Source organism: Musca autumnalis, unplaced genomic scaffold (assembly GCF_047663935.1).
Source record: "Musca autumnalis isolate F117 unplaced genomic scaffold, ASM4766393v1 scaffold_2, whole genome shotgun sequence".
In the NCBI taxonomy this organism is placed as follows: Eukaryota; Metazoa; Arthropoda; class Insecta; order Diptera; family Muscidae; genus Musca; species Musca autumnalis.
The window spans coordinates 88,656,888-88,679,125 of NW_027411755.1; the positions used below are offsets into that span (position 1 = coordinate 88,656,888).

The 22,238-nt window shown below is 35.0% G+C and overlaps 1 protein-coding gene and 1 long non-coding RNA gene across 5 annotated transcripts in view; one reads left to right on the forward strand and one right to left on the reverse strand.

The window, feature by feature from the left end:
• Positions 1 to 15,883, forward strand: part of uex (metal transporter uex) — a 56,961-nt gene extending 41,078 nt beyond the window's left edge. For all 3 annotated transcript variants that reach the window (XM_073968184.1, XM_073968183.1, XM_073968185.1), the window contains 8 exons: positions 5,588 to 6,098; positions 6,177 to 6,392; positions 6,472 to 6,645; positions 10,541 to 11,186; positions 11,247 to 11,513; positions 11,587 to 11,807; positions 13,702 to 13,812; positions 13,875 to 15,883. In XM_073968184.1, coding sequence (XP_073824285.1) covers positions 5,588 to 6,098; positions 6,177 to 6,392; positions 6,472 to 6,645; positions 10,541 to 11,186; positions 11,247 to 11,513; positions 11,587 to 11,807; positions 13,702 to 13,812; positions 13,875 to 14,144 — 2,416 coding nt within the window. In that variant the 3' untranslated portion in view covers positions 14,145 to 15,883. The remainder of the gene's footprint in view (positions 1 to 5,587; positions 6,099 to 6,176; positions 6,393 to 6,471; positions 6,646 to 10,540; positions 11,187 to 11,246; positions 11,514 to 11,586; positions 11,808 to 13,701; positions 13,813 to 13,874) is intronic.
• On the reverse strand, positions 15,096 to 19,780 carry LOC141394216 (uncharacterized). Of its 2 annotated transcripts, XR_012410281.1 has the most exons (3): positions 17,557 to 19,780; positions 17,325 to 17,490; positions 15,096 to 16,695 (listed from the first exon to the last, which is right to left on the reverse strand). It is a non-coding gene; the product is annotated as an uncharacterized lncRNA (long non-coding RNA). The 2 variants fall into 2 exon arrangements; XR_012410280.1 differs by lacking the exon at positions 15,096 to 16,695 and having other exon boundaries at positions 16,728 to 17,490.
• Positions 19,781 to 22,238: the final 2,458 nt, after the last annotated feature.

Below are 22,238 nucleotides of genomic sequence, written 5' to 3' on the forward strand. Positions count from 1 at the left end.
AACCTCTGGGGAGTTAATTCCATAGATTAATGTTTTATGTTATGTTTTTTTGTACCAAAGCTATACTGAAGGTGGGATCAAATAGGAAGTGCCCATATAAACTATGAAAATGGACATATACTGGACCTGCGTTGAAATTTTTTTTTATAATTTTACAAATAATATTCCTGTGTTGAAAAATTTTTCATAATTTTACAAATAATATTCCTAATTTTATGTCCTTATACAGAAGTTATAAAAATCACAGATAACTGTTATTTGCTTTACCACTTTTTCTTGATATTTTTTATATGACCTCATTATAACATCATACAATGTATAATATATTGCGTAAAGAAAAATGATCGTATATTCAGAAAATACTGATAAGAAGAATTACTGCTGTATAAAAACAAATTTATAAAACTTTCTAAACAGAAGTATTATGATAACTTAATTAGCGCTTGAAATATAACATTCACACATATGTACACTATGTATTCATAGCAAAAACTACTTCGAAATAACAGCATTATAATACCCTCGGAATAAATATGTTATGATGCATGTAATGGGCCTTTGACGCGTACACTTAAAATCATAACCTAATAAATCTCAACATACAAAAAGATCAAAAGCCATGCATTGGCTTTATTGCTTCTACAGAATCATTTAAGTCTATAATTTGTTGTGTTTTTACTCAAACTGTAATATTTATTTTTTATATTTGAATTGTTATAATAGTCTGTAAGGAATTGGAAAAAATGGCATTAAAAAGATTTTTTGTAGAAAATTTATCAGATTATTCATGTTGCTTTAACTTCAAGTCAATGCTTATTTAACCAATTTGCCAAAATTCAAATTTTTACTCCTGGGTATATGGTCATTGTGATATATACATATCGTTCATTTATTCAAAGAGAGTCACATCTCAAAAACTCAGTTTTGAGAAAAATGCGTTTTAAGTTGCCGATTTAAATTGGACTTCCCAACAAAAATAGATTATTGTGCAAAAAAATAAAATAACTACTAGCCAAATATCAATGCTAAATTTCTGTGCAAGATCAAACATGATTTGAAGTGTTTTAGTGCTTCAAAAACTCAAAAAACGTGCTGTAACTCGTTGAGTTTTAGAGATATCAACATGAAAATTTGACACAAGATAAAGTAAAAGTATTAGAAAACAAGGACAAAAGTGTCTGTCGGCAAAGCCGACGATATGTACCCTCAGCCAATGTAAAGTGAAACTCGCACCTACGGACAGAGCGAATGTATTTAAGGTCTCTTTAGAACTTTGTGGCCCATTTTGGACATTTGAACTTGCCGACAAAAATGTGGATTAGGAATTAACTGCACTAAGATACAAATGTTGAACCTTTGTGGGGGAGGTACCCTTAGGGAGGACCGATATGGGACATTTTAGAAGTTAAACTAAATTTTGACAAAATATTCGGAGATCCAAAGTTTGGACCAAAGTGATATCATCCTAGCATTTTAGTGAAATTTTTAAATATTGGGGGGAAATACCGGATGTTGTGGACCAGTATTGTCCCATGAAACTAATTTTGGATATAATATGACGAAGACCAAATGTTGGACCAGATCGATTGAACAGTTCGAGAGTTCGTGCTCTATGACCGCCACATATGGTGACATAGGGATTTTTTACACCTTTCGGGCTGTTTTCCTAAGAAATAAGGACTTGCCCCTGAAAAAACTTTTATCGTCGTAATGGAGGTAGCGAATGCAAATCGCTTCAACAAAAATCAAAGTGATTCGAGAGCTGGTCTTAAAGTGAACTTATCCGAAATTGTGTGTGAGAGGTACCAGAAGGAGTAGACAAATATAGTCCATATTCGAACCTGATCTATATCTGGTAGGTATATTAGGCTGTGCAAAATATGGATTACATCGGTCACTCCCTTCAAAAGTTATCGTGCGCACAATTTTTCCGAACATTTTTGAACTTTTGTGGGGGAGGTACCTGAAGGAGTGGACCGATATGGCTTATCTTCGAATTTAAACTATGTGAGGACAAACTATTACGAAGGCCAAATTTTGGACCGAATCGGCAGATCCGTTCGAGAGTTATCTTGCGCTCCATCCACTGCACACGGTGTTATAGCGGTTTTTTGCATCTTTTAGGCTATTTTCTCAGGAAGTATGGACTTGCCCCTGATGAAACTTGTACCGTCGTATGGGGGGCAATGAATACAAGTTGTTGCAACAAAAACAAAAACGATTCGAGAGCAGGTCCTAATCTGAACTTATCCGAAATTTTGTGTGGAAGGAGTGGACCGATTGAGTTCGTTTTGGAACCTTATCTAAGTTTAGTAGAAATTTCACGATGTGCAAAGTATTAATCAAATTGGTTACATTCTTCAAGAGTTATCGTGCGCACAAATTTTCCGAACATTTTCGAACTTTTGTGGGGGAGGAACCGGAAGAAGTGGACCTATATAGCCCATCTTCGAACTTAAACTAAGTTTGGACAAAATATTACGAAAGCCAAATTTTGGATCGAATCGGTTGACCCGTTCGAGAGTTATCGTGCGCTCCAGCCCAGCCAGACAGACAGACGGACGGACATTGCTCAATCGACTCCAAATTGTCTGAAACACATTTCGTCCAAACATACTTGGGGTCTAAAACCATTATTTCGATGAGGCACATTTTGCCTCGTTAGCATAAATGCTGAGGGTATAAAAATAGAAATCGCTAACTTAGAAAACGAATTTTTTGAGTTGTGCCACTCTTTGAGTAAGTGAGCGATATGTATGTATATGTATGTGACACATATGTACCCAGCAAACCAAATGTCGGACGTCAAAGTCGGAAGGTTTTTACGACGCGTCTGACCGATTTGTCTGAAGATTTTTTTCTCTCACTTCAGGGAATATTCATTATAAAAGAAAATAAGTGAATTTTTTGTGGTAGCATAGTGTTGACAAAACAGCATTTTTTATGCCAGGATTTTTTGTTTAGAGTTTCATCAAGCTCTCCGGAAGAATGGAAAAAAGATGCTCGTAATGTGTGTAAAAGAATAATGAAATGTGTACAACAAATAATGACATGTTAAATTCGAGTGATACTGAGAAACGATGTGTGAATGTCGGTAAATTAATCAGAAATCTCCATACGACATCCCAGTTCGGACCCTATTCGATCCGAAAATCGTCAAAAACATTCGATTTTCATCCGACTTTTTGGTTATAGAACATGTCGACCACTTCATATGACTTTCTATCCGAGATCGGTCTGAACTCACATCCGAAATCGAATGTTTCTTCCAACTCTCGGACCTAATTAAGTTCGAACGCTGACAGTTTGGTTTGCTGGGTTGGTAAAATCGGCGGCATGTTCTTATTGCCATTTAAACCGTATGCAAAACAATTGCACTGTCCATAAACGAAATGCTGCTTACACTATGTTTATTTGTACGCTTACTTCGAGTTCATTACAAACTTAATTGAAAATTGTCTACACAAAAACATTAAAGACAATTAATTCTAATTTGTGTTTCTTAATAATAAACTCATCAGAACGGAAGGGAAACCATAACAATTGAGAAAGAAACGAATATACACAGTAACTATGTAAGTATGTACATTTTTGTGAAAAATATAAAATTAACAGAATTCCAAGATGTTATAATAACAGCTGTTATTTGTTAATCAATTTTATCGATTTTTACGGGTATGCTTTTTTTCGAATTTCCCACAGTATAGAATGAAGAATATATTAGGCAGAATAAATGCTGTACATATTTACAAATGGACTCTGAATTTTTGCATATTCAATGAGAAAAGGTTTTGCATTAAGAATTGTATAGTTTAAATATTAAAAAATATAATAAAAATGTCAAAATTATATGTAAATGGTAGAATGCTAAATCATGCAAGATATCCCCACAGTTTTCAATTATATTTTTAAGGAAAGGCCCAACAAGTTTTGGACACATTGATGATTAAGTCAATTAGTCTTCCAATTTAGATTTGGCTACTTAAATATTTGTTTAATAAATGAAAAACATTGAGGATGTTCTATTCTGCAATAGTATTGTGTGTATTAAACATGATAAAGTTCAATAATCCGTTGTAAAAATTGTCTTATCCCATCCAATTATTATTGTTCAAGAATAAATCAATTAACAATTTTGTATATAGAAACAAATAAGAAATGAACTCCATCAATTAATTCATTCTCTTTAATTGCATCTCAAATGGAATCCAATAACAACAACATTTTTATCAAAATTATGTGTCAAGGTGTAATTTGATTTTTCATAGATATCTACGTTACTGCTACATGTACTCTTAAAGTTTAAGACTTAAGGGATTACCTCTACTTATCACTTTCAAGAATCGAAAAAATTTATTGGCTTATTTTGTAGTACAGGCCGCAAATCGATCGGAACAAAATTGGATGAGATATGACCGTTCAAAGTGAAGAAAAGCCGTTGTGTTTTGTGTGTAAAGGCGCAACGGGTTTTTTTCGAAATGACATTTTTGAAGTCAGTGCCAATGTTAGCTCGAAAACGAATTGACTGATCTTCATATATTTTGCTGAGCTTATTGTATACATAAAAATCTTGTCTTTATGTGGAACAGATTTTTTAAACATTTTTTTGCCCGATTTCTGAACTGAAAACGGTCAATTTTTAGATAGATTTTTTGAAATTCTGTTTCGCTTAAAGACAAGATTATTTTGTTCTTAAAACGCCCACAAAATATACGAAAATGGGTCCATTCGTTTTCGTGCTATCGTTGGCACCTCAAACGCTTTTACAAAAAAGGGTTTCGCAAGTAGCCATTTACCACAAAACTATACAATAATTTTCCACAATCATACATACATTCCAAAAGTAGTGTAGTATGTGCTCTTTCAGAAGAAAAAATCTGGAAAAATTATTTTTTTTTTCGGCCTGCTCAACTAGGGATAACCACTTAAACGCATCCAGCAGAAGCTATGTCAATGTACTTTTTAGTTAACTAGTCTGTCGAGGGAAAGAATGTCCCACGTTGTTCGATCCTGAATGTATGTCTTGTGTGCTCAGATCGTACCAAGTCAAATCTGTTCTCTATTTTCTTGTTTCATTCCTAATTCTTCCTATTTCATTGTTTATGTATTTTTACGCTATTCTGGATTGCAGCAGGCAGGTTTAACTATATAATGAAAATCTAACCCGCCACAGATCAGATATGTACTCATTAACCCCAAAGCACTAATTGGCTAATACGACGTTTTCATTTTATACAGTTTCAAAAATATTCCTGTACTCTGTTTATAAACAAAAACAATTTTGTAAGTTTTTAATTAATTGAATAAATCGAGCTAACATCACCTAAGGAGTGGAGTTTATATTGACAGAATCCGCAAAAACTTCCCAGGTGTAAGCACCTTCCATTTAAATTTGATTCAAGAGCACCGTGCTTGTTCTGATATTTTTTTCTCATTTATTCAAATCAAAACATAAACGCTCCGCTACATCGCATTTTAAAGTTTGTCGCAGAGACGATTGACAACGCGACACGACTTGTGTCGCAATACGGAATCGACCCATAAATTATATATATTAATTATTATTTAACTTCTCTCATATTTTCAGACCGTATTCTCCACTAGTTATTACCGGATTCCGTCTAGAGTCTTCCAAACATGAAGTCGAATACGATGATGGCATACCCAGTGTTATGAGTGAATCACCATTTACCATAAGAATATTTGGTTTGGGCATTACTGAAAATACTGTGATAGCCTTCACAACTGAACCAAAAGATGCCGGCACTTATTGCCAGTTTCCGGCAACATTATTGCACAAAGTTATTAATGGTACGGTTACTGGTAGTACCGCACTCTATGAAGCGTCGTTACCCAAAGGCAAAAAGGATTTTTATATTTGCGCTAAGAATGATGTCAATGCATTTCGGGATGAAGACGTGGAAACTCCCATACCGCTATTGCATCAATGCAGGGATTCTTGGTGTATCGTACGCAGCCATGAAAGTTTACTGCCACTGTGGGTGTCTATAGTCATTATCTTGATATGTTTGTGTTTTTCGGCTCTATTTTCGGGCTTGAATTTAGGTCTTATGGCTTTAGATCGTACCGAGTTAAAGGTATATATATCTATATTAATATATTTTATTCTTCCATTTTAACTTATTAATTTGTCCCCTATTTCCCTATTTGTACAGATTTTGCGCAATACTGGCTCGGACCAGGAACGTGAATATGCCAAGAAAATCCAACCAGTGAGAGATCAAGGTAATTACCTGTTGTGCAGTATCTTGTTGGGTAATGTGTTGGTTAACTCGACATTTACGATTCTCTTGGATGGCTTAACTTCCGGCCTAATTGCTGTGGTGTTCTCTACCCTTGCTATCGTCATTTTTGGTGAAATTACACCACAGGTTAATTGACAAGATTTGATTCTTATGGAGAATAACAGAAATTTAATTCGAACTAATATATTTTATTTTCTTCCTTCAGGCTATATGTTCGAGACATGGCTTAGCTGTTGGTGCAAAAACTATTTACATAACCAAATTCATTATGCTTATTACATTCCCATTATCTTACCCGACATCAAAAATATTAGACGTTCTACTAGGTGAAGAAATTGGCAACGTTTATAATCGTGAACGTCTGAAGGAATTGGTTAAGGTAAGATTATTGAAATATCTGTTGAACACTCCAGCAAAAATACTCATTACAAAACCCTCTATTAACCCATTTGTTAAGGCGCGAATATGTTTTGGACACCTTATAAATTGTTATATCTAATAGTCATGACTACTATTTTAACTATTTAAGTGTCCAAAAAATAACTACTCATGCCCTTGTTAAAATAACTAACCCATTATTAGAGAGCTGACAAACTATCGATAGTCAAACTATCGTTTTGATTGCTGTCGTAAAACAAAGATTACCTCGACCACCAAAACAAGTTATTTGGGTTATCTGTTGCGAATTATTTAAAACATAATTCCTGTTAAGTCCGATATAAACAAAGCATTACGACAGTGATCAAAACGATAGTCCAACTATCGATAGGTTACTTAGCTGGCCCATTACAGAACATTTGTTCTATAGGCCGAACTAAGAAGAGATCTCCATTCCTCTCTATTTGTTGCTTTGTACTCTGGAATACCGCGCCTTTTCATCTCATCATCCACTTGTTTGCGCCATCTATTCCTTGGCCTGCCAATTCTGCGTGCACCGCCATGTGGCATGTATTCATACGCCTTTTTGGCGGGTTCATCATCGCTCATTCTTATGATATGGCCTAGCCAAATCAATCGCTGCATCTCGATACGTTTAAAAATATTGATGTCGTTGTATAGCAGATACAGCTCGTGGTTCATGCGACGTCGATATTCACCGTCAACGCAGATTGGTCCGTAGATCTTTCGAAGAATTTTTCTCTCAAACACACCAAGCACTGCCATGTCTGCTTGCGCAAGTACCCAGGCTTCGGAGCCATACATCAGCACGGGTAGTATCAGTGTTTTGTAGAGCGTTATTTTTGTTTGACGAGATGTGGCTTTGTTTTTAAACTGCTTACTTAAACCAAAGTAGCATCTGTTGGCCAATACAATTCTTCTTTTTATTTCACAACTGATGTCGTTTGTTGTGTTTACGGAGGTGCCGAGGTATACGAAGTCTTTTACTACCTCAAAATTATAGGAACCAACTTCAACAGTTGGTCCGATCTTAATGTACGCATTGCGCGTCGACACCATCAACTTGGTCTTCTCACCGTTTACCGCCAGACCCACCTTAGCATATTCTCCTTTGACCTTTATAAAGGTATCAGTTACTTCTTTTACTGATCGGCCCATGATGTCTATATCATCAGCATAAGCAAGTAACATGTGACTATTGGTGTAGATTGTGCCACTTCTTTTGACGTTTGCCTCTCGTATAACCTTTTCTAGCAGGATGTTGAAGAGGTCACACGAAAGGCTGTCTCCTTGTCTGAAACCTCTTTTGGTACCAAACTCTTCGGAGAGGTTCTTTCCTATTTTAACTGAGGACCTCGTGTCAGTTAAAGTCATTTTACAAAGCCGGATGAGCTTTGCGGGGATACCAAATTCAGACATGGCTTGGAAAACCTTGGAACGCAGTGGGCTGTCGAAGGCTGCTTTATAATCGACAAAAAGGTGGTAGGTGTCGATCTGCATCTCTTGGGTCTTCTCCAGGATTTGCCGCAGGGTAAATATCTGGTCAATGGTGGACTTGCCAGGTCTAAAGCCGCATTGGTATGGTCCAATTATCTCGTTGACCATAGGCTTTAGTCGTTCGCACAATACCCTGACACGATCTTGTAGGCAATAGGGAGTAGACTTATGCCCCTATAGTTAGAGCATACAGTCTTATCTCCCTTCTTGTGGACGGGGCACAGGATACTCAGGTTCCAATCGTCGGGTATTCGTTCTTCCTGCCAGATGGTGCTAACTAGCTGATGAATACACCTTATCAGCGTGTCGCCTCCGGTTTTGAACAGCTCGGCTGGTAAGCCATCGGCCCCTGCCGCCTTATTATTCTTCAGCCGATTTATTGTTGTCTTTACCTCATCTTGACTGGGCGGTATACATTCAATACCATCTTCTGGGATTGGGACTGTGGTATCTTCGTCGTCTTCGCTGCTATTGGATACCAACAGATTTGAAAAATGTTCTTTCCATATCCTGAGTACACTATCTGTATCAGTTACCAAATTACCTTGCTGGTCTCTACAGGAGGATGTGCCTGTACCAAAGCCATCAGTTTGATACTTGACTCTTTGGTAGAATTTTCGGACTTCATTCTGGCTCCTGTACATCTCGATTTTTTCAGACTCCCGCTTTTCCATCTCTCTCTTTTTCCTGCGGAAAAGACGTTTCTCGCTCTCCTTTTCTCCCTGTATCTCTCTCGTGCGCTACGCGTTGCTACGGATTGTAAAGTAGCCCTATATGCCGCATTTTTCTCTTCGGTGGCAGCACGACACTCCTCATCATACCATGGATTCCTTGGTGGAGGTCTCTGGTATCCAAGTATGGATTTTGCGGCTGTTTGCATGGAGTGGGCAAAGCTTTGCCATTGCGCTGAAATGTTATCGGGATGAGGAGTGCTTTGATTTAGCAATTGGGCTAGTTGAGTGGAATATGCTGTGGCTATCTGTTGTGATTGCAGCTTACCGATGTCTAACTTTCGTGTTGTGTCTGTTCGTACTTTGTTTGCTACGTTTAAGCGGGTGCGTACCTTTGCTGCAACAAGGTAGTGGTCCGAATCAATGTTTGCGCCTCGAAACGATCGTACATCCAACACGCTCGATGAATGTCTTCCATCTATCACAACATGATCAATTTGGTTTCTTGTTTTCTGATCTGGAGACAGCCAGGTGCCCTTATGAATATCGAGATGATTAAATCTGGTACTGCTAACTACCATGTTTTTTGCAGCTGCAAAGTCTATCAGCCTCATACCATTGTCAGATGTTTCGCTGTGGAGACTGAATTTCCCGACTGTTGGGCCAAAGATATTCTTCTTTCCAATTTTGGCATTAAAATCGCCTAGAATGATTTTAATGTCATGGGCAGGGCAACGGTCATATGTTTCTTCTAAGCGCTCGTAAAATATATCTTTGGTCTGTTCGTCCTTCAGTGGGAGCATGAGCGCAAATAAAGCTAATGTTGAAGAATTTAGCTTTTATCCGAATTGCAGCAAGTCTTTCATTCACTGGAGTGAAGCTGGATACCAGATGTTTTAGTCTCCGACTAACTACGAATCCACAACCAAATTCATGCTTTACGTCATGGCAGCTATAATACAGTGCGTCACCTTTAGGTGTTGTTGCGACGCCTTTCCCAATCCATCGTATTTCTTGTATGGCAGTAATATCGGTCTTGTACTTTTCAAGTACGTCTGCCAATGCGAAGACTGCACCTTCTCTATAAAGAGTGCGAACATTCCAGGTGCAGATTCGCAGATCATGGTCCTTAAAACGTTTGCGGGGTTCGTCAACTTTAGAGGGGTCTGTTTTTCTTTTCTTTCGTTTTTTCATAGTAGGCTGTTTTTTCTAGGGGAGGGTTACTAACCCGACGCCCAAACCCAAGTTTTTAACGTTCTTATGGGTGAACGCGCGGCACATGTTAGCTCACTAACTTTAACGGGTGTTAAAGGCAGTTGCCCAGGTGACACCACGGGGAGGTCAGTGTCCACTTGGGATGAAAGAGGGACCAAGATAAATCCTGGGCTTTGCCATGTTAAAACCGGTCAGGACCGTTGCTTGGTATCTTCCATCCCCTACGTCGATAGGTTACCAGCTCTATTAGTAGGGGGTATTGTAATGAGAATTTTGCTGGGAGAGATAACTAGTATAAAGTTTTTTATTGAAGAAAAATATTCCTATATCATAGAGACTTATAAATATACTTAAAATAATTTAAAAAAATTAACATTTCGCGTAACCCAAAAATCACACATGTATACTCAGTTAAGGTTTTTGAGCTTTATTGAGAAAGTCTTCCTCATTAACGGGACATATGTATGTACTTCTAATAAAAAATAATTTCAGGTAACCACTGGCATTAATGATTTGGACAAAAATGAAGTTAATATAATATCTGGTGCTCTGGAGTTGCGCAAGAAAACTGTTGCCGATGTTATGACACGTATCGATGATGCTTTTATGTTGCCCTTAGATGCTACACTAGATTTTGAAACTGTCTCCGAAATAATGAAATCTGGTTTCTCTCGTATACCGGTTTACGATGGTGATCGTAAAAATATTATTACTCTGTTGTACATTAAAGATTTGGCCTTTGTTGACCCTGACGATAATACTCCATTGAAGACATTGTGTGAATTCTATCAGAATCCTGTACATTTCGTATTCGAAGATTATACACTCGACGTTATGTTTAATCAATTCAAGGATGGTACTATTGGTCATTTAGCCTTCGTACACCGTGTCAACAATGAAGGCGATGGTGATCCGTTCTATGAAACTATAGGTTTAGTTACATTGGAAGATGTTATAGAAGAATTGATTCAAGCTGAAATTGTTGATGAAACAGATGTTTTTGTCGATAATCGCACTAAAGTAAGACGTAATCGTAACAAGAAACAAGATTTTACTGTGTTTGCCGAAAGGCGCGAAAATCAAACAATACGCATTTCGCCGCAATTAACTCTTGCCACATACCAATTCTTAAGTACATGTAAGTAAACACTACATACATAAATGTATTGTACTTTATAGCAATTATTTTTGTTTACAGCTATTGATGCCTTCAAAAAAGAAGTAATATCGGAACAAATACTACGCCGTCTACTTAATCAGGATATAGTTCACAGTATTAAATGTAAGGGCAAGGAGAAAGACGATCCTTCCCTGTTCATTTTCCAACAAAACAAAGCAGTTGACTTCTTTGTACTTATCTTAGAGGGTCGTGTTGAAGTCACAGTTGGTAAAGAGGCCTTACTTTTCGAAAGTGGTCCATTCACATATTTTGGTACACAGGCATTAGTATCTAATGTGGTTGTGGGTAAGTGTTTTCTTGATTTATATCTATTAGTTTATATTAAATTTATTGTGTTTTTCTTTACGTGAAATCGTAGATTCTCCCTCTCAAATGGGCTCCTTGCAGTCATTAACACTGGATTCTAAAGTTCGTCAGACATTTGTTCCAGATTATTCAGTGCGTGCTGTTACAGATGTAATTTATATTGCCATCAAACGAAATTTGTATTTAACAGCTAAAAAAGCTACCTTACTGGAGAAATCTCGAAAATCTGGCGCAGAACCCAGCACTGCTGAATTTGATGATGAAGTGGAAAAGGTATTGTAAATAATATGCATATGTATACATACTTAAAATTATATTTTGTATTATATTCGAGTTTTCAAAACTTCTTGAACTTACAGAAGTAATATTCATAATTATTATTATAATTAATGTATTATGATCTTAAGAGCCGCGAAATGGAGACAAGATAGAAATCTCGCATATTATGCTATAATTCATTTTAGTTAGAATTTTATAGACAGAATTTTTTAGTAATTTATATAAAAGGTAAAGAGCGCTAATAGAAAGACAGATTTAGTCAGGGTCGATCCATCTCTAGCAATATTGTAAGACTAAAATAGTAGAACTTATGTGAACACCACTTAGGAAAAACTTCATCTAGTGAGTCAAAAACGTTAAAATATATAAAATTTTACATTTCTGGAATTCAGGTCAGTATCTGTTAAACAATTGAGAGTTAGACCAGGAATCTTCCTAAAAATTGCTCAGCAATTCTTCAGAACATTCAGCAACTCTAAAATGCTTGTTTCATATAGAATTATAGATATACGTACATTTGGAATCAATAAATGCGGCTTTCCGAACTGATTATTTCTCATGCTCCTATCTCCAAGTTTGCTGAAGAGGTCAAAACAAGATTCGAAATTGGTTTCAGAGATATAGGCCCGATTTGTTAAAAAAGTCAATATTTAACCATGTTTTGATGAGGCCATAAAATTCAAGCTGACACAACAAACCCAAACTACGATTTTTGTCAGTAGAAGATTACTCTAAATTTGTAGCACAGTTTTATCTCCCCTTTATTTTTCAAAATTTGTTACACACGCAGATGACTGCACGGTTATGGCAGCAGGTGTGGACATCAACTCGCAGAAGGATACGAGAAATCGCTACATCATCAATACCTTATCGCAATTTCTTCAGGAATGAAATTTACAGCTTTCACTTCCCAAATCAACTGAAACTCTTTTCACATCGTGGACTAAGGAGGTCAGTAGGACATTGACATCTAAGTCGGAGATTCCAACTGTCAATAGAATCCAAGAATTTTTCGACAACATTTCTCAAAACATGCAGTAGTCTTGGGGTAAGGACAAGGATATACTGCTGAACACGTATGAAGCAATCAGTCAGTCCGTTTAAAATTACGTTGCCCAGTTTGGACAAAGTTTTTAAACCATACACAGTGTATTGCGTCCGACGTTACAGCCCCGTCTGTTAAGAGAGATTAGAGGTCCTTCATATTTTAACTGATGATACATCAATTTTTGTTATTCTGTACAATCGTACTAATTTTGGAGACACCCCATATGGCTTAAAACATCTCCGATGTTATTGTCGAAGACAAGCGTTAGGGTTAAAACTTTTTTTTTCATTTTTTGCAAATATCAAAAATACCACCACATTGCCGTGTAGAGCATGGAAAAATATAAAGAAATGCACTATCAAAATTTCCCAACCGTTAAAAAAGTTCCCGCACCGATTGCATTCAAGTTTTCCATTTGCATTATTTCTTTTAGGTCTACCATTTTGATAGCAAATCCTTATTAAGTATAATTGAATATAATATTCAATATCGGACCATTCTACGTATATCGCAAGTCTAATACAAAATATTGACCAAATAGCGTTAATTAAGCATTTTTTTAGCCTAAATAAATTATATGTGTACATATAAATATTAATTAAAAAATTAAAATTATAATTTTTAGAAAGCCCTTTTGAAATCTTTTTCGGTGTGGAAACTTTTTTTCACCGAATCGAACTTAGAAACCCGATTTCGTTATCAGGACAATATTCCGCACATGGTACTTCTGGTTAAGAAGCTAATTTCAGTTAAATCGAAATATAACAACCGAGCAATTATTTTTAAATTGTTTAATGGATAAAAAATCTAACCAATATTTATTTATTTTAAACGTTTTAGCTATTACACTCCATACATGAGGATGATAGACCACATCATATACGAAGTAATCAAAGTATACGTAAAGGATCTACGGCGGTGGGTAGCAATACAGCCTCGCCATCTTTTAATGTAAGTTTTTTTTTATGCATTGCAATCATTATGTTGTAATATATTTCTATTATATACTTCAGGACTTTTCATCACAGCATAGTCGAAGTATACTAGCAGCCGCTAACCAACCCAATTCTGGTAGCAATAGTGGTGATATCAATGATGCAGTGTCATTAAGTAGTCTAATGACTTCTGAAGCAGCTGCTGCTGACTTCAATAATGTGACAGCACGTCGCAGCAGCACCGGTGATAATACAAACACTGCTAATAACTGTGAAAAGGTCAACAACAACAATGATGTGGTTACAACACCTTTGTTGCCCAAAACCAACAATACTAATGGAAAATAACAAAAAGCTTTTTAACAGTACCGGTTACTGTTAACCACAATTGCTAAGATATTAAAGATAAATCCGCAAATAAACAAAAAACTTAAAGAGAAACCAGTTATGCACTTCAAACTTAAAATTCTTTTTTCATTTATCTAATAATTTAATTTATAAAAAAATTGAAAACAAATCCTTCTTATCTACTATCCACACAATATTCTGTTAATAGTTTATTATATCTTAAAAGTGTTAAACTATTATTTTTCATATAATATATGTAAACGAATATAATGAAACAATGGCATTGCAAGAAAAATAGGAAAGTTGGATAGATATTTTCCTCAAAACACAACATTTTGTTATACATAGTATTTAATTTTAAAATCATGCATTGCATTTTTTGCATTTATATATTTGTAAAAACTGAAATTATATGAGATAGATAGATAATATTGTTTGCCTTTATTATACTGAGTAACCCGAAATCATTCCCTAAGCCCATCAAAGATATAGAAAATAAAGTCCAATATTTATTTATTTTTTTTTTTTTGTAAAATTTCATGGATCATAATTCCACAGTTTAACCCCCCTTAATTCAGCATTTATGGAAATTGTTCACATAACTACAACATTTTGAGCATATTTTATATAAGCACATCACGAAACAAAACATTTAATAAAACCTACAGGCCAATGCAATCTTGTTAATATTAAAAACTACAGTATAAATTTATGTGCATTGATAATGAATGTTGACACCAAATTCAAAATAATGGAAATCTAATGTTGAACATGCATGTTTGATACATTTTTATTAACTAAAAACTTTGTTTTAGTTTGTCAAAAATTGTCAAAGTGAGATTTGGCAAATAATCGTTTTTCAATAATTCTTAATTTTATTTCGTTAATTCGTTTTTATCATCAATATATCTATACAATTTCCCTAACTTTCTTGCTCTAGTCCAAACGAAAAAAAAAAAAATAATAATTTTATTAAGTATTAATACTATCGAAAACTTTAAAAATAAATTAGTAACAAACAAAGCAATCTAAAGAAAGAAGAAATAAATCTTCCTTAAAAACGATTTTTTCTATTATTTAAATATTTGTGATTACATTTTTAATAAAGAAATTAGTTTAGAGAAACAAAAGCAAGAAATATAATCAAAATTAAAAAAGGAGCAAGAGATATTTAACGTTAATGAAAAACAAAAAAGTTAATGAAACTATAAATATACACTTATATAATTATGTATGTGTGTTTTCTATTATAATAATTCGAATGCGAGTGTAATAATTTAATATTTAATACCTCATTGCGTACAACAAAAGAGAGTAGTCTTTTATATAAACATAAAAATAGTAGTGAAACAAGCAAGTAATATTTATACGTTTGCAGAATATGAGAACAACAACAGAAAACAAATATACTTAACGTATGTACTTAAGACCCAAAATTACACCAATTAACTATGATGTATTACTAAGAAATTTGAACGAAATGTTTTGTTTTTGTTTGTTATAATCTATACTATAATAATATTGTTTTCAAGTTAAGTTTTTCATTGTTTTCTTTAAGTAATATATTATGTTTTCGTATTTTTTTCAGTTCTGAATATTTATGTTTAAAAATAAGTCCAAAATAAAGAATTTAATATTTGACCCCAATGTTGTATGGCTTAAAAATGGCCAATAAAAATCTTTAAAATGCCTTTAAATAAATTCCTATATTTTTAATAGCACAATTGCTATAACAAGCATTTAACTTTGTTTCCTTTTTTAATTGAATTTCTTTTCGTTTTCGAAGAACAAACGATAATAAACTTTTTATATATGTATCTGCGAGTTTCTGTATTTCGGCGAATTTCAATAAAATTTCCATTACAAAAAGTCTATTAAAATTTAATGAATTGTTCTTATATGACAACTACGTGGAGACATTTGTAAAATTTTACGTAATCAATTGGTAAACTCTTTCTACATGATCATCTTCTAAAAACTTGAAAAAAATTCAAAGTTGAATTTGTTCAACCTAAAATTTTGTTGGTATTTGGGTAGTATGTACATTGGGGCGACTCAAAAAAAGAAAAAGCTTTTTTCCATTTGATCCAAAAACCTTATATATGAAATTATATGGCGATGGGTTAACGTTAGTAGTAATTTGTATGGGAACAAAGGTGAATTTTCATGAAATCGCTCTCCCGCCCACATTTTTTGTCCAATCGAGTTGAGAACAAGCGCCTTCGTGGGCATTCAGATGTTCTCCCCCAGTATGTTTATGTGGCAGGTCGTTCCGCAACGTTACCATCGGCCCAACGATGGTGGAGTCTCAGGGAATAAGATCGATGTTGTCTTGGAGGAGATAGCTAGCGATACTATTTAAAACAATAATCACCCTTATTACGGTTGGCGTTGTCGTAGGCGTTCAAGTGTCGTAGACGTAGTCGTAGGCGTTGTCGTAGTCAATAATTTTTGGTATTATGTAAAATTTTCGACTACGTCTGTTTTGTAATAGATTGCAAAAATACAGGGTGTTGAAGATTATTAACATTTTCGACTATTACACGCCACCCTGTTATAAAAAAAGAAAACAAAAAAATAGAGTCAGTTAAAATAAAAAACAATTAGGTATTTATTAATAAACCATAAAAATGTTAAGTGTGGGTTATTTTATATCTGACGATGAGGATGAATATACTCCGAACGATTTAAACTGACTGATACTCAGTTGCTGAAATCCATTTCTGTGAGGGGTATTTGTGACTTGTGTGCAGGGATCCTGGTTCACTTGGACCTGTTGCTCATTTTCATGAGTGATTCCTATGCTTACAGGGGTTATTGTGCGGGGATCCTGATTCACTACGACCTGCGGCTCTTTTGCATGAGACCTGCTTACGCTTTGGGGAGTAACTGTGCAGGGATCGTGGTTTTCTAAATTTTCATGGATTATACATGCTTCAAACAGTTCTTCCTCAGTGGTTGTTTCTCGAAGCGTTGAAGGCTGCTGGATTCCAATTGACTGATTGCCCGCGTTTACAATTGTATCCAATTGTAACATGCTTGATGCTGCTTCTTCCGTGTCTGTTAGTATGTACTGCTTGAAGGATCCTCCACCTGTAGCACGACATTCCGCCTTATTGTGAACTAACTTCTTCTTTAACTTGAATTTGTAGTCAGCCCAGACTTTCATCCAACCCTCACCTGTTCGTACTGGCGGTCCTAAAATGTTGAGTTTCGTACTAATTTTATTCCACTCTTCTTTCACGCTAATTTTTTTATTCCATTGCTGTAACCTCTGGCCAAATTTGGATTGTTCTGCAAAATCTGGACCATTGTGTCAAACTGCTTTTTTGTGGTGACTTTTGTTCTAAAACATGTGCAATATTATAAAATTTATACGAATATATAATCTTCTTGTTATATAGACACATACCTTTTGTTTAAATCCATTTTATTTGTTCGTTTTTATTAACGTTTTAAGAAATTTGTCTGTTGTCGTCAACAAAATCTCTAACGACTAATTTCACAGCGTTTCTCGTAATAAAACGCCTCTCGTGGTAGCAAAATTGTAAAAGAATGGCATACAGAGTTGTAATATCTCGTATACGACATACATAATACCGATTAGTCGTTGCGAAAATGTCGTGTACGACATACATAATACCAATTAGACGTTACGACACGTCAATTTGCAATTTTGGATACGACTACGCCAACCGTAATAAGGCTGATTATAACATATTTTGTTGGCTATTATTATTTATGCACAAGGATCAATATACACCACAGCCGACCAAGAAGAGGGCACACAAAATTCTCAATAATTGCAACATTTGACAGTTGTATGCACGCATGCTGCAAAACAAAAACAAATCAAAACATTTGTGTGCTCTTTCGTTGCGTTCGGGTCGTGTGTGTGTGTGTGAAATGCCGAAAAACTTCGTAACTTTAACAATCAGCCCAATCATGAACATCATCTCACCGTGAGTTTTCTCACTCTCGCCTCCTCCCTTATCATAAACATCATAAGGGAGAACAAAACTCACGTTCGTGAGAAAAGTAGCTATCATAAATGTCAAAAAAGTGAGAATGTGATGCAATTTTCTCTCACCACAGAAATCACGGTGAGTTGAACAAAAAATGTAACTATGGACATTTTTTATAGAAAAAATCGACAAGAAACGAATCTTTTGCAATGATAATCAATTGTATTTATTTGTGTTTTACGTTAAAGGTAACAAATAAAAAACAATTAGAAATTCTTTTGGCAACTATACATGTTCATCCGTGTATCAATGAAGCAAGGAAGACCTCAATCGAGTTTGGCGTAATTTGGAGGTGGAGTTGAAGTTGGCCAAAATTTTTCAGATATGGGAAGCGGTTCAGAATCATATGATGAAAACAGGAATGGAAGAGGATCCTATCAGGAGCAACACCTTTCTAAAATTTTTTTTGTAGGTACTTCCAAACTTTGCGGCCACTCAAGATGATAAGTGACATATCTTAAGTGCCTTTGTATTGGTCTTTGTTCGCTAAGGTTCCCAGCAAAATATTCGATGCCAAAGATTCTATTCAAGCATTAGTGCAAGTTATATGTCACCTTTTTACCACCTTCGTCCATTCTTTTTACAAGACTGTGACCCCTAAAAGATCCAAATCATTTTGGATGGCATCTTCAATAACCCAGTGGAATGGTATCTTAACAACCACCTTGGCATGGCATATTCCACGAACAAGCCACAATAGGAAGGATTAAATTCATAAAATAGGGCATGTTTATATTATATAGCCTTTTGCAGGGTTAACCTTTTTGAAAATTGAGAAATTGTATTTAAAATCCACGAAATTGGTTCAAATGTTGAATAGGATCCGAATTTCACGAATTGTACTAAGCATTCATATGATTGGTCCTATTGCTGGAGAAGAGATCGGATGTTTCACGTATTGTATTTATTTACAATTCTTGAAATTCCTTCCAAATGCTGAAAATGGGATCTTTCACAACTTCATTTGAACTAATACAAAAGATCCAGTGAGATATTGGCATCGCATGGAACGACTTCCACAAAATTTTGCTTGGTTTTCTTTGTATTCCTCAGCGTTTGTCGTTTCGCACATCATTCAAAATGCAATATTAAACATTTTCATTTCTTTTTGCCATTTAATGACCTTTAAACGGGTTTTGTTCACTTTTTTGCAAATTGCAGAAATTCTTCGGGCGTAAATAAACAATTTTTACATATGTATGTATGTATGTATGTATCTGTCAAAACAAAACAAAAACAGCTGTTACAGATGTTGCCACATATCAAACATTTAATATTTTTATCAATTACCAAGTATTTTTAAAGTGGATTGTTGATAAAAATTATTTTTCGTTTTAGAAATATTAATTTAATTTAAAATAAAGTAATGTTTTATAAAAAAAATTACGAATTTAGTTATTGCAAAATTATTTGTAAATAAAATAACGATATGGCAACGCAAATTATATTTTCAAGGGTTCACAAAATGCGGCACTATTTTCAATTTTCAAACTTGTGAACCCCTCTTCACTTTTTTCGCTCCTCCCTTGTCATTTGTGATAGGTCGAGACGTGAGAAGTGAGCTGCAACTCACTCGTGAGAAGCTCCCTACGTGAGTATTCATGATCGCTATGAATTCCAAAGCACGACATTGATATACACAGATGCAAAAATTTAGAAAATATCTTCATATCTTGAATAACAAATTCCATTCTAATTGTTATATACATACATAAATGTACATTTGATTTCACTTCTTTTTTAAATTTATTTGTAAAACACTTTTTTGTTATATTTGCAACGCACTATTTTTAAGAATGAACACATGTTTTTAATCTTTAATTGCCATCGGAAAATACCGTTTCAAATTTTCAAAACATTGTTAGTACAGTAATTTTGATATGTCCGTGTTTAGACACACAAATTTCTCGGGAAAGTAGATTCAGTTTTTAGGCTCTCTCCAAAAAAACTCAATTTACTTTCCCGAGAAATTTGTGTGTCTAAACACAGACTATGTTTATAACACTTTAGTCGATGTCAGACTAGCACGATTTCAACACGGCGACGTCAAGTTTATAGGCGAGGGGTTATGAAGTAGTGAAACCCATGTACATGGTTTTCTGTGTTTGTTGTGTTGCCTCTTCTTGTTATTCGTTGCAAGTTTTTTCTTATATTTTCTTTCATTTTTATTTTCTCAAGCCAACGTTAACAACAAAAAAAACATAAAAAGATTTAATAAAAACATTTGATTAATGAAAGGATGAAACTGTTTAACGGTTTAACTGTTAATATTAATTTATTTATTAATGTTAATTATTTTGTGTTGTTTTTTTAGTTTATTTATGTTTGTTTGGTTTTAACTGGTATGAGAAACGCAACAAACGCGAATGGTAAAATAAAGAGGACACGCAAAAATCTTAAATTTAACGTTAACGTGTGTGGACATTAACGAAACTTGAAAAGAAACTTTAACGAAATTGGTTTCAAGAAACCTTGCTAGTCTGACCATCGACTTACGCTCATATAAGTGTTATACGCAGGCATGCTATTTTTCATTTTTGTCCTATGGGCGCATCCACTGTGCGGTGTTAGGGGATCTCATTTAGGACATGGTAGAACAAACCTCCTTGATGGATTGTCAAAGCTACTGGTAGGGCACCCTTGCCGGTAAGGTTGAAGGTGAACGCTGATGCTAAGAACAATCCACAACGTGGGAAGTCAACGGTGCAGTATGTAACATTGATATAGTACAACTTCGGCGGATGAACAAACCACACTATTGTAAACCACCGTATCTCTCGTAGCGAGCGGCTCTACGAGAAATGCTGTGCCTTTTAAGCTAGATCCAATATGGCAGACCCATCAAAAAGGCTAAGAGCCTTGAGTTGACAACCTACAGCTCCTAAAACACAATTTGTCACTGAAACCAATAGAAAATTAAAAATGAATCGAAATTTGACAACGACCCTCAGCATGAAAAAACGGACACGAACTGCAACCTGGAATGTAAAAACACTTTTTCAATCGGGTAAACTGGCTCAAGTCGCAATAGAAGCATTCCGCTTTAACATAGAAATCCTTGGTATATCTGAAGCGAGATGGACCAACTAGGGCGAGCACAAACTCTCTGCTGAACAAGTATTTTTATACTCTGGACTAATCGGTTCCAATGCACCCCACCACCATGGTGTCGGTCTACTACTCATCCGTAATGCCCCCCAATCTCTAATCAAATGGGATCCTATTGATGGAAGAATTATTACGGGAAAATTCCGCACTAGAGTTAGAAATGCCACTATAATTCAACGCTATGCACCCACGGAAACTTCACCATTTATCGAAAAAGATCGTTTTTATCAGGCATGTCACAGATTCCGATCGGAATGGTTTCAATTTCGTAATTTCATTCCGATCGTTTTTGTTTTAGCTTCTTCAGATTCCGATCGATTTGATGAATTTCGAAAATAGTATTATTTAGTATAATTAGAGGAATTAAAAGAAACAAAAGCAAAACATATGATTAGAAAACAGTGTAGAAGTGGGAATTGTGAAAATATTCTGTTGAAAGAAAGTTTGATTGTGCGAAAATAAAGTTAATTTTTATTGGAATTTAAATTTTTCTGTTGTTACTGTAATCGAGACACAAACAGCCCTATTCTGAACATGTTGGAAACTGTTTCCCATGGGAGCGAAATTTCCCATTCCCACGTTTTCCATATTCTCAACGACGTGGGAACAGCAAAACATGGGAGCTGAAATTTCGAAATTCGAAATTAGTTACACCAAATTATTATAGCATACTTTTGGGAGCTGTAATTTTGTTTTGTAATACAAAATGCCTATTTGCATTGAATTCGCGGTTTTTGAATTAGATTAGCAAAAGCACAACTCACTTAATTCAATAACCGTGCATTGATTTATGGATTTTTTAAGTGAATGGAGTCAGCGATAGCTCTATTCCTTTACGTGCAAGAATCTTCCATTTTTACTCCAAAAGCGTTCTTTTACTTCGGACACCATACAATTCATATGGGAACAGTTTACAACTTTTACTACTTTCTCCGGTTTTACCATTTTCAAAAGTAAAGGA